General features: G+C 40.3%; 3 protein-coding genes across 5 annotated transcripts; 1 reads left to right on the top strand and 2 right to left on the bottom strand.

Moving 5' to 3' along the window:
• Window positions 1–54: 54 nt before the first annotated feature.
• On the bottom strand, window positions 55–2864 carry gatad1 (GATA zinc finger domain containing 1). Its single transcript, XM_026156260.2, has 5 exons — window positions 2401–2864; window positions 1422–1544; window positions 1280–1339; window positions 974–1157; window positions 55–887 (listed from the first exon to the last, which is right to left on the bottom strand). Exons 1-5 carry the CDS (start codon window positions 2578–2580, stop codon window positions 697–699), a joined length of 738 nt encoding a protein of 245 aa, XP_026012045.1. The 5' UTR covers window positions 2581–2864; the 3' UTR covers window positions 55–696.
• On the top strand, window positions 2599–7217 carry chrac1 (chromatin accessibility complex subunit 1). 2 transcript variants are annotated; one of them, XM_080296602.1, is made up of 4 exons: window positions 2599–2726; window positions 3469–3752; window positions 3873–3999; window positions 6281–7217. In XM_080296602.1, exons 1-4 carry the CDS (start codon window positions 2642–2644, stop codon window positions 6361–6363), a joined length of 579 nt encoding a protein of 192 aa, XP_080152728.1. In that variant the 5' UTR covers window positions 2599–2641; the 3' UTR covers window positions 6364–7217. The 2 variants fall into 2 exon arrangements, with proteins under 2 accessions (XP_080152728.1, XP_026012051.2); XM_026156266.2 differs by having other exon boundaries at window positions 2610–2726; window positions 3472–3752.
• Window positions 7218–8462: 1245 nt separating this feature from the next.
• Window positions 8463–11396, bottom strand: LOC113014762 (uncharacterized). Of its 2 annotated transcripts, none has more exons than XM_026156487.2 (3): window positions 11224–11396; window positions 10152–10710; window positions 8463–8826 (listed from the first exon to the last, which is right to left on the bottom strand). In XM_026156487.2, the coding sequence occupies exons 2-3, from the start codon at window positions 10697–10699 to the stop codon at window positions 8685–8687; spliced, it is 690 nt and encodes a 229-aa protein (XP_026012272.1). In that variant the 5' UTR covers window positions 10700–10710; window positions 11224–11396; the 3' UTR covers window positions 8463–8684. The 2 variants fall into 2 exon arrangements, with proteins under 2 accessions (XP_026012272.1, XP_026012273.1); XM_026156488.2 differs by having other exon boundaries at window positions 10152–10706; window positions 11224–11346.
• Window positions 11397–12473: the final 1077 nt, after the last annotated feature.

Genomic DNA, 12473 nt, shown 5'->3' with positions numbered 1-12473 from the left:
ATCAGTTTAAAAAAAAAAAAAAAGGAACAAAAGAAAAATCACAGGCAACAGTAGTGATGGAAAAGAGCTTTTTGTTTATTATCAAATACAAAAGTAACATTTTTTTATGGAAACTTGTTTCTACCACTGGAAAAGAAAAAAAAAATGGTGTAAACAAGCTTCCATATGTTTCAGCATCACAGCTTGTGAATAACACAAAGCAATAAGACACATCATTACCATCAACTTACAACTCGCCTTCAAATGTGAAGTAATGATCAGAAAACCCCAAAATCATTATCTCCTTAATAAATGAAGGAATCTCTGTATGCATTGGTCGTCTGTTCTCCTTCAAACTTGGCGGGTGTATGGACTGGAGGCAGTGCCAAGTTTGAAGTAATTCGGGGGGTGTCTCATTTGTGACGCTTCTTCCTGTTACTAGTCATTGAAAGACCCCGTCGCTCCTGTTGCTAGGCGTCACTAAAAACAAATGTCACATTTCAGACCGTCCTGCGTCCTCACAGATGACACAGTCCTCCCAGATATCAGTATTTATTACATTTAAACCTTATTTACATTTAAACCTCCACTGACTGCAACATCTACCTCTGCAGATGCTCTGCTGATGTGCTGGCGACTGCTGACCCTGCACTAGCATCATGTGAATGTACATTTATTTCTTTAAGAACAGAGTCCATGTCTTTAATCACAGTCCCACTAACTGCTGGCACTGACAGACTCTTTGACAGTGTGGGCCGGTGTGGGTCCTATGTGGGTCCAAATATAGCCTTTTTCTGGTCGTATTGGGATAGTAGGGAACGGGGTGCTCCGAGACTTGAAGTACTCAGAGGGGGCGTGGCACACAAACTCCAAATACTCCATCTTTCTGGGCAGATCCTCCTCTGGACCTATTGCAAAACATTTTTGTTTGTTTTTTAAAGCTTAAATGAACAAATTCCACTAGAGCACTGCATGATCCAGAATAACTGCTCACCAACAATATAGGTGCCAGGATCGAACTGGTCCTTAGGGCTGGCTTGAGTGGGGATGAGCCATGTCAGTGCTGCACTTTTTTCACAGTACTGATCCTGTACAAAGCCTCGAATCTGAGCATAGTAAGGCTTCCCATCTTCTTCATCTGTTACCTTAATCACGTCTCCCATCTGGTAGTATACACCCTGTGATATATTGACAATGATAAAGGATTAAGGTTAATTTATATAATTAATGCTTTAAAAAGATCAGACCAGTTTCAAGTGAAAGTATTGTTTCTCATGCTTTGCAACAATAAACACCGTACCTTATAAAATATGGATTCTGACGTGATGATAGTCGCTACAGATTCTGGTGCTTTGATTGGCTAAAAGGTTGGCACACACAAGGGTCAAATGCATGAACTCAACAAGAAAGAAGAAAAATCAAATTTACATTATCAAACTTACATTTTTGAGTTTAAATATGTGTCGTCTTCCTTTTCCTTTGGTTGAGACTTTTTTCTCTGATGCAGGAGCTTTGTACTTGGTGCTTCTCAGACGTGCAGACCTCCTGTGGATCTCCTGCTTGGACTATAGACAAACACAAGAAGGGATTGGACAATTGACTGCAGCTTGTCAGTTGAAGAAGATGATGAAAAATAAACAATGAGACAATACTAAGACCAGTACTAACAACTATCAGTTTGTTTGTTTGTTAACTGATTAATCACTTAATGTGAAAAATATCTCAGTAAAATGTGAAGCTATGTAATGTTTAAGGCATATAGGTTTACCCTTCAAGTTTGATCTCACTTGACAACAGACTGCTATATTACCAATTTTAATTAAAAATAAGGGTTTAAATGATCTTGGGGGTTTGTTGAGATGTTTCGCCTCTCATTTAAAGATTTAAATACTTTCACTTTGTACAACACAAATGACTTTCATTTGAAGCATCATTTTTTTATGTTCTGCCATCTGTATTTCGCACAGGCTGCTGCACAAGAGCCTGAAAGTTGTGCCCAGTGCTTTCTCAGGCAGTTATTATGATCAAATCTGCGACACCACATGTAAAAACTCCTGGAGTCACACCGGCTTGTTTCTGTTAAACTGTTTTACACATGAACAGTGAAGACTACAGTCTTGAAATGAGACCTGTGCTCTTCTAATAACTTCAAACAAAAACAAAAAACAAACAAACAAAAAAAAAACCCCACAGTGATCGTCAGTATTTAAACTGAAATGGAAAACCTTCCTAATTCAGCTCAGCGTGGGCTCCGGGAGCGCTATTATATTTTCCCTGTAGGATTATCTGTGAATGATGCAGCTGCAATGTCTGCACACAGCCCCACCAGTCTAAAAAAAAGAGCCCGAAGACAAACTCGTGAGGCTTTACACCATCACAAACAGGCCTGGCTCTAATCTAGAAACACTGGGTTTCACTGACCTGTTTCCCTCCGCCATTGCTGGGCTGAGTGATGGAGGACAGGGAGGGTCCTGACGCCCCGCCGCTGGCGCTCTTTCCCGTGCAGCTGTTACATAGGATCTCTCCCTGGTTTCCTTTCTTCCACATCGAAGAAGAATTAGTCTTGCAAACGGCGCAACATGGTTTCAAACCCAGCGGCATCGTGGCCGCTTCTTAAAACGACGCCGGTGGGCGAAGAAACAACACAGAACTCAGTGATAGGATGAAGATGCTCCGTTTGTGTGGCTGTGACTCTGGTAGAGAGGCTGAAATCTTCCTTCTGGGGCAGTTCGACTTAAAACAAACAGGTATGGCTCTGAGTTACTTACGAGAACAGCCAAATTGATCAGAAACTTGGGTTGTTTATATCTGTAGCCCATTTATAGCCACTACTAGCGGCACAATTCTTCTTCTGCGCTGGCGCCTGCCATCAGTTCTTCTTCTTTGGTTTAGATTTAGGTACATGACTAAATTATGCGACGCCACTGGACTGGAGGACACAACGCTAATAGACGCAGGCGAGCTTGTGAGAGTGTGAAGATGTTGATTAATTTTAACCAATCGTGTTGTGGTAGTGATAAATTACGATTGGTTAAAACGACACAATGAGTAGGTAATATGTTTAGCTGTTTTTCTTAGATGTATAATGTATAAATTATTAATTAATTTGCCCGCTTGCACAAAATGAGTCTTACCTTTCCGCTTTTTACTAACGTAATTTTTCTTTTACTTTTTCCGCTTTTTTGAAATCATTGTTGTATATGTAAATTTTGATGTATAATGCCCTCACTATGCACCTGTGGCACTGCTGTTTATTTACTGTAAGTTGTACTATTTTTATTCATTATCCTGCTGTAACAAAGTAATTTCCACCCATCTATCCGTGTATAAAGATTCAAGATAAATGATCTATCTATCTATCTATCTATCTATCTATCTATCTATCTATCTATCTATCTATCTATCTATCTATCTATCTATCTATCTATCTATCTATCTATCTATCTATAACCAGCTAAACCATTTTTAACCAAAGTGCCTCCTCTTCAGCAGGGGGAGATGTTACAGCGTCGAGTCCGCCAGACGGTTTTAATCTGGTCAGACGAAGAAGAAACAAACCGCGTCACAGTTCAAAACAATACTTGGAAGTTCCGCTTGTCTCGCGCCCTGTCCTTATGAAGATGTCTCATAACAGCTCAGCCAAAGACGACCAAGCGTCGGGCAGCAAAAAGCCGATCTCTCTACCGATATCCAGGGTGAGGCTGATCATGAAGAGCTCCCCTGATGTCTCCAGCATCAACCAGGACGCTCTTTTCCTCACCACCAAAGCTACAGTAAGCTAAACATCATCCGCAGCTCATTCATTTGCTAACACTTTTAGCACCGTTAGCTTGTCTAGGGCATGTGAGCTGAAGCAGCGCGTTTGTGTGTGTCTCCTGTTGTTATTGTTTTAGGAGCTGTTTGTACAACACCTGGCTCTATCCTCCTTCAACAACGGCTCAGGGAAGGAAACAAACACCCTGTCGTACAGCGACCTGGCCAACACCGCTCAGGAGGCGGAGACTTTCCACTTTCTCACAGGTGAGAGGCACCTGCAGGCACCTCGGCGGTCCTATGATGCACCAGCTGGTTACAGATTATATCTCAGACTGCACAGAGTCCAGATTGTTAGAAACAGTGAATTAATACCTCCCCCGTTGCTCTACGCACTGACTCACACAACGCCCGAATAAAAGTCAGCACAAAATCGATTAATTTCCTATTTCACACGATGTCTGAACCTACCTGCAGTGGCCTCACCCACAGTCTAAGAACTACTGTAATGATAACTGATCAGACTTTGGATTATTAAAGTGTTTAAGGTAGTTAAATAACCCAGCATCAGCAAGTGTAGATAAATGGGAAACTGTGGTTCCGTTGTGGTTGTGTGTTTCCAGTTTCACGGGATTTATGCTTCTGTTTCAAATCTACACCATAGAAACGCCACCCTGAACATGTAACAGCTGTTCCATCACGTTATTGTCTCCCCTAAATAATTGTATTTTGTGCACCTCTCAGGGCCATTGTAAGGGACAAATATGTATGTCTCCAAAAACAAAAACAAAAACAGAAAATAACTGACCGCAACAAAAAGGAAGAAAAATATTTCTGTCATAGATGGTACTGCATATAAAACACTGGGACATCACCCTCAAGTAATAAACACATAAAACACCACAAAAGCATCAAGACTGGTAACAGCGTCAGCCACTTAAGTACATTACCCTGTAGGCTCTACAAAAATTCATCACAGAAGTCTAAAGGGCAAACTGTGGTTGAGCTGAGGTAGTATATTTGCAGTCCACTGGCAGCTTCAAACTACCTGCCTACCTGCAGAGAGCATCTGCTGTCAGATGCATCAAAAACATGTCATGTAACTGTTCTGTGGGTCTTTCTTGTGCTGCTGATGGTCCGTCACCTGGCTGTGGAAAAGAGCAAAGTTATAACATACAAAAACCCAAAGAGAAACTGGGTGTTAAAAGCAATCAAAAGCGTCAATTTCAGACATTGTCTGTGCTTTTTATTCTGTATTTTTGATGTTTTTTTTTCCCCCTCATGCTTCTCCCGCTCCTGGCCGGCCTGTTAGCATGTGACCCTTGCAAAGCGAGCATTGGTTGACAGCCCTTGTCTGTAGGATCTCTATGGTCAAATACCACAACAAACGGACACAATTCCATAAATTAAGCACAAGCAGGAGGAGTACATCAGGAACGGCATCTGATAAAACATTTGTGCCAAATCAAACACGCAGATCAATCCACTATGGTTATCCCTTAGGAAATAAGGGAGCAGCTCACAGTACCTCCACCAGCTGAACACAAGAAGACCAGATTAATCGATGAATTTAAAAAAATAATTAAATTAACTGATTAAGAAAAGAATAAGTATTAGAAACACTGCTTGGTATAATGTAGTATAAACAAAAAGGCTCTAAAATCGCCATAAAACAAAAACTAATTTTAACAGTTTTAACAAAAATCTAAAGTTGTAACCTTCATGAAAGGATGAGTTAGTTTAGCCAGCTTTACTTTAAGGATTATTTGAAGTAGCACTGTTTTTAAGTCTCTCAGGCACTGCTTTAACCCTTAAACACCATCAATAAGACTTTTATCTCTCTCATAACTTCATTTTATCTCCTGTGGTGTTTTTGGGTCTGTATCCAAACAGCTCACACTCACTCCTTTGTTACTTTTGAACGTCGGGCTGTCTGAATCCAGCGATTCAGGGGGTTTAAGGTGGAAATGCTCGGGCATGTTGCTGCTCGTTTTGCCTGTGATATCTGCGGTACTTCTGGCTGCTCGATTGTTTTGGGAGAGGTCACCAGAGCGTGCATGTTTGGTTTGGCACAGAATTACACTGGCTGCCCTTCCTGATGGTTTCCTTCTAGCCATTTATCCAGGCTGGGGGCGGAGACTAGGTATACACCGGATTGTGTCCCATTCTGTCGAGGCTTTGTAAGGCGAACATGTTAACCACTACATCGTGGAGCCACTTGTGCTCAGCATGCGTCTTCTGGACATATGATTATGTCAAGATTTTAAAAATGGCTTTTCTGTAAAAACATTTTGTAAACAGTTTGTTATAATCTATATAAAGTGAAATATCAGATGAATTTTAAATATACAGAAGCTTAAACGTTAATCTGAAAGTAGATTTTAGTGCAGCTGTGCAGTGTGTCAACTTTTTGACAGCCAAGTTTAAAACCATTTGAGTCTTCCTAATACTCTTGAGTTAATATCACTCACTGACCTGCAACAAAAAATGAGATCTTTTCCTTCAACTATGCATTTTTACAAATTTTTTGCTTTGTTTTCCTGGACAGATATTCTGCCTAAGAAGATCTTGGCTCAAGATTACCTCAACTCTTTGGAGCAAATGCAAGAAGAAGAAGGAGCTGATTACTGAAACAGGAGGATGGTCCACATTTCCCATCTGGACAGATGTTATCGCATCTACTCTTCCAGCCTGTCGCCGAAAGCAAAGTGACCGTCAGTAAAAGACACTTGAACTCTCGAGTTCATCTTCAGGGCTTTTGTAAAAAGTTAGAGGACGTGGAGCTAAACGCAAACTCACACGGGATCAATGTGAAATCAAGTGAAGACTCAAATTTCAAACTCCCCCCAACAGTAAATGAAGTTCAGCGACCCTTTTCTGCAAACTGACAGATATATTTTGTGTGAGCTAAAGTACTGTCATTACTAATATATGATGCAAACAGGAGTTCAGAACAAGTTTGCATTTAAGCTTGTGTACTTAGACTGTTTATGGAGGTTCCCGGGTAGCACTGACTTAATTGGGCTGCTTGATTTGCGTGCACCGTTATCGGAAATGTTTCTGCATAACTGGCCAGTACGGACTTGTTCCACGTGAGCCAAGACATGGGAATCCAGCCCACGCAGCTGGAGCGCAGACGTCTTAGCTTCTGTGTTACTGTTGGCTTAAAAAAAAACAAGTGGGTGAAAACATTATTTTAAAGGTGCTGTGAAACATTGATCTCAAACTCAGATGTGCTGTTGCTACTGTTAACCATATATTCGTGTTGTGATTTGACTGTCAAGAACTTGAAATTTACTAGAAGTGGAAAAACTACAAAACAACTGAACATGCTCTGAAGTTCAAAATAAAATCTCAGACTCTAACAGATGTAAATATTTAAAGTGTTTCAGCTTAGTCGGCATATCGCCCTCTGTGTATTTACAAATGTGTGGTTTAGATTTGATATTAAAATAAAAATTCATGCTGTCTTGTTTTGCACTGAACGTTTTTATTTTTTTTAAAAATACCAGTTTATGAATTTGGTGTGTTAAACCACTCGCGTACTCTCCTCTGAGCTCCTCGTGTTTCCTGCAGTTTAGAGGTTTAATGTGACCATGAAATCTTCATACCTTTGCAAACAGGTAATATAGAGCCATGGTAAGATTTACGATTTTTATTTGACCTATTGTACTGTCATAATTTCTTTAACAAAAACTAAACCAGAATACATAAGCAGCATGTTTTAAAGAAAAAGAAGTCCATAAAACTAAAGTGCACCCCATGATTTAGCAGCTTGTCGAACCACCTTTAGCAGGAACTAATCGTTTTCTGTATGACTGTCAATCTCTCATATCGGTATGGAGGAATTATGACCCACTCTTCTTTATAACATTGCGTTAGTTCATTGATGTTTGCAAAGACTCATTTATGCACAGCTCTCACAGCATTTCACTAATGCTGAGGTCCAAACTTTGTGCCTCTGCAGCACCTTGATTCTTGATTCTACTCAACCCCCAAAGTGTTCCAGAGTCCAAATTCCCAAATAGCTCCACTTTGGTCTTGTCTGTCCAAAGATATCCTTTCAGACGTTATGCAAACCTAAGGCATGCTGCCATTTTCTTTTTAGAGAGAAAGGGTTTTTTCCTGGCAAACCTTCCAATAAACACCACACATGTTCAGGCTTTGTCTAATTGTACTGTCGTGAACTTAAACATTTAACATGCTGAGTGAGGCCTGTAGAGTGTGAGATGAAGCTCTTGGGTTTTTTGCAGTTTCTCTGAGAACTGACTTTGGAGTGAATTCACTGGGACGTCCACGCCTGGAACGACTGGCAACTGTCTTGAACGTTTTCCATTTGTGAATAATCTTTCTTACTGAAGAGTGATGGTATTCAGATTTTTTGAAAATGACCTTATAACCCTTCCCAGAATAATTGGCAGCAGCAGTCGCTTCTGTTGCTGATGTATTACCTCCTTGGCATTGTGTAAACACGCACTTGAACACTTCAGACCACCATAAACGTCTTCTTTTATAGAGGTTCTCACACATGCTGTTACTATTCCTATTAATTCCTATGGAAGCAATAAGAGTGTCCTTAGTTATTTTTATGCAATGTTTTTGCAGTATAGGTTAATTTCTATTAAATAAACAGTAATGTGGTGTAATGTGTTTATTTTAAGAAATGCTACAATGTTCATTTTGTTCTGTTGTGTCAAACGTTGACTGTAAAACTAGACTTTACAACTCTGTTCATCAGAACTCCAAGAAAATGTGACATTTATTCATTTCTGCTGATTCTTGGTTACACGTTTTATTTTGGCAGGCGAGCTGGTGACATAATAAGGTGCAAATCAAGTGTGTTTTGTTCTCATTACAAACCACACTCATCCTGAGCATGCATGCATGGACTACATCGTTATGAGACATTCATATCATATAAATACAGTTCAAATAAGGGGTTTCCAGCATCATCAGTGATGGATGAGTTTTCTAAGTCGAAGCTGTACATTGAGAAGCGTCGCCTCCAAAGTGGAAAACTTCTCCTCCAGGTGGTTAGCCATGTGGTCTCTGCCTTCGAGAGCATCCCTCGTATTTGCGAGATGCTCCTTCATGCTGCATGGGATGAAAAATCACAAGCAAACACGACAAGAAGTCAAATTTGAACAATTCCCTCAAATGTTCACATCTAATAGAGCCGAATGTCCAAACTTTCAATTTATATTTGTGCCAGAGCCTCGTCTCAACCAGATGTCCAGACAGATGTGTGCAGGGAAATACTGGAAATGACTCAGATTGGCTGGAAGCTGTTTTCACTCAGCATGTTAAGCAGTTAAACACTGGTCCTGGGTTCCCCAGAACCTCACTAATAATAATTTAGGACAAACCCCCAACAACTGGCCTTGGATCACTTTTTGGATCCAAGCCCAGCTGGAAATGTAGCTGCTTTACTTCTTTACTATGTGGCTCAAAGTTGCATCTAATCTGTAGTAAGTACAGTAGAGGAAGTCTGTCTATAAATATGCCAAAACCCTGATTAAAGCACCAGATTTTGCATCATTAAAGAAGAAATCAGGGGATAAGCATTAATTTTCTCTGCATGAAACCAAGTACTGCACTGCATTTTAAAATGAGCAATGGAAGACATCATGGCGTGGTTTCACAAGAGCAAGAAAAAGGGGAAAAAAGAAAGAAAACTGCGGATAACAAAGACAGATGGATACCAATATTTGGACCAGACCGGACAGTCTCCCACAGAAGCTATGATTCTTTCCGGCAGATTTTTTTCTTAAGTATTTTTATTCATTTTTAGCCCTGATTGAGGTTGTCATAATTCATGCATGACACGGTTAAATAACAATAATTAATTAATAATTATTAATGGAGTGACACATCAGTGTCCGATGTAGTGGTTTATGCGCAAGTACTGACACAAATACAAGAAAACAGCCTTTGAATAGCTGTCCAATGTAGTGACCACCTTGCCTGAAAGGGTTAAAACTCTGTTTCTTGATGCCACTGTTTATTTTGTTTATTGATGCCATATTATTTCTATGTAGCATTAATATCACTTTGACTTTCAGATCAATCCATAGACCTTGAGGGAAAGGTCGGAGGCCAACTATGATGTGTTTTAAATCATTATACAGTACTTTCTATATATTGACAACACACTGCCCACTTAGAATCATAGCTTCTAAATTATAAGGCTTTTTGTCAGTTTTTGACCAATAAATCATTAAATTGACATTGAAGACCTCAGTAGATGTAAATTTTAATTCATGGGGTGTGACATGACCCCACTCTAAACCTACAGAGTATTCATTTAAAACTTTAATAACATATAATAATATATAGCCTATTTTATAGTATTCACCTCTCCACCCACCCGCTGATCTCAGGTTATTCCTCCTGAATTCTCCACTGTTATTGTTTCTTACCTTGTAAAGACACCCCGCTCCTTGCCCTCTTTCCTCTTCTCTGCCAGAGAGACAAACACGGTCTCCACGCTTTGTATAGTTTCGGTCACTTTCTGGTGGTCTGATCGGATCCCCTGGACCTCCTCTCTAGCTTGGTGGTCGTAGGACAGCCCTCCCTCTTCCACCCCGCTGGAGGTGGACACCGCCTGCAGGGCGGCCCTGTTCTGCAAAACAAGCAGACGAGACCTGGCAAACTCTTTGGGTCCTGCTATGTTTTCCCAGCAGATTGGAGATGATGGAGGGAGCCAGAAGCGCTGCGTGCAGTTGACTGGCTTTTCTGAGGACTCTGTTGTGAAGGGGCTGTCAGCAGGGAAGCTGTGGAGCAGGTGCAGAAGAGACGATCCAGAGCCCCACTCCCAGTCCTCAAAATCCGACTCCCCTGACCCTTGCTCAGGGGGGAAACTAGGAGGAGGACTTGCTGGTCCTCCATCCTCTGCTGGAGAACAGATCCCCAACAGGAGACAGAAGGACAGGAAGAGCCAAGCCCTGCTAACTGTCCCCTGGAGCATCTCCAAACTGGCTGCATCAACAAGAAAAAGACTTAGACACACAGGAATCACCAAAGAAAATCCATTCACCGTGTTTATTATCAAGTATTCTCATACTTAAGCTTCCTGTACAAGAGAAAACTACTGTGTGAAGGGCAAGAAATTTCTACTGATCAATAGAAACATGAAAAATAACACTTAGACCTCTTGATTGCATGCATTCAATGACATAACATTCAAAATAAAAGCATGACGTTTATTATGTTAAGTTCAATAACAAATAAGCTTAAATAAATTTCTTAATAAATTACACAAAATAAATCCAGTACAAAACCAGAGAACATACATTTGTGTTTTTTCTCCTGCAGTTTAACCGGAAATTTGCCTCAGTTTGGTAGCGTCATAGTTGGCAACAAATCAAAACTGCAAACGCATCACTGAAGGAAATCCTGAACTCCAGATCACCGCGATGTTTTTTTTTTGTTTTGTTTTACGGATGTGATGCGAATTTTCATTCTAAGATGACTTTTGTTCAGCGGTCTTACCTTACAGAGAGAGCACAGAGCAGTCTCTGTTTGTGCGTAGCGGCGCTCCTCTGGTGCCTGCAGCCGTCGGAAAAAATGAGTCGTTCACTGCAGACTGTTACATGCAATCTGAATCACTTTTACTGGCCCGGTAACAGGAGCTTGGATTTTCCCTCAGTGGAAGGGGATGGGATGGGAGATTGTAAAATGCATGTGAGGTGTGGGTTACAGTAAAAGCTCCCTGCTGGAGGGAGAGAGCGCCATTCTCTGGATCGTATCCCTGATTTGAAGTGTATTTATTTCTTTGTGAGCTTCATTTTCTGTGCTCATTTGTGCTTTTTTTTTGGTTTTTAGAAGTGAAGACTTTTTAATTTGAGTGGCAGGAGGAGAAGGAGGTGCGATGCTCTGGGTATTTATGAGCCATTTACAACATCCAAAACAGCTACAGCAAAACGCTCGAATTAAAACACCAAATCTGCTTCTTAAACTTGCTGGTCTGAAACCATCCCTGAGTTACATTTGAACACGATGGTGTCCTGCAGTTACTGGGGAGAAAAGAGTTTCAAAAAGTACCCAGACTGTCCATGAGCTCAAAACTCATGCAGAGCATCTGTAGTTATTTAGCGAGTTTTTTGAATGACCAGAGAGTGGATCCACACAGCCGGAGGCTTTCACCCTGACATAAGCTGCAAGGAATGGGACACATTTTGGCACAAACAAGCCAGGGTTTTGCAATTTAAGGGGAATGACGAGCAGTTTTCTGAAAACAAACACTAAATTTAAGGATGAATTGTAAAACATAAAAAGGGTGGGACTTAAAAACATTACACCACCACGAGATTCTGTTTATGCAATAAATCACTGGTTTGGCTTAAGTGTGCCTCCTGCCTCGCAAAGTAACGTTTTAAAGGTATTCACTGGTTATTTTAGAAAATAACATGACAATAATAAGAAGTCGAATAAAATTAAAATATGAATTCCAGTTTATTTACATGGTTCAATAACACTTCATTTATTTGATCTGTTTGTAAGAGTTGACTACTTTTATAGTAATTTTGTATCTTTATGCTGTTGTTGTCACCAGAAAGTGACCTAATGTGACTTTGACCTTATTTTAAAAAACAACACTAATATTCTCTTGATGCAGCAAAGCACACAGGTGTGGAAAGAGTTCACTTTATGAGCATGTGTGCTGGAAAATATTGTGATTCACTTTTAATTTTTCTTTTTAGTGAGAGAAAAGCTTAAATTTTACAACTGCAATTCTGAAA

This window comes from Astatotilapia calliptera, chromosome 22 (assembly GCF_964374335.1).
Source record: "Astatotilapia calliptera chromosome 22, fAstCal68.1, whole genome shotgun sequence".
Taxonomy (NCBI): domain Eukaryota; kingdom Metazoa; phylum Chordata; class Actinopteri; order Cichliformes; family Cichlidae; genus Astatotilapia; species Astatotilapia calliptera.
Note: the sequence above shows the minus strand (reverse complement) of the source record. Positions and strands in the feature narration are given on the sequence as shown.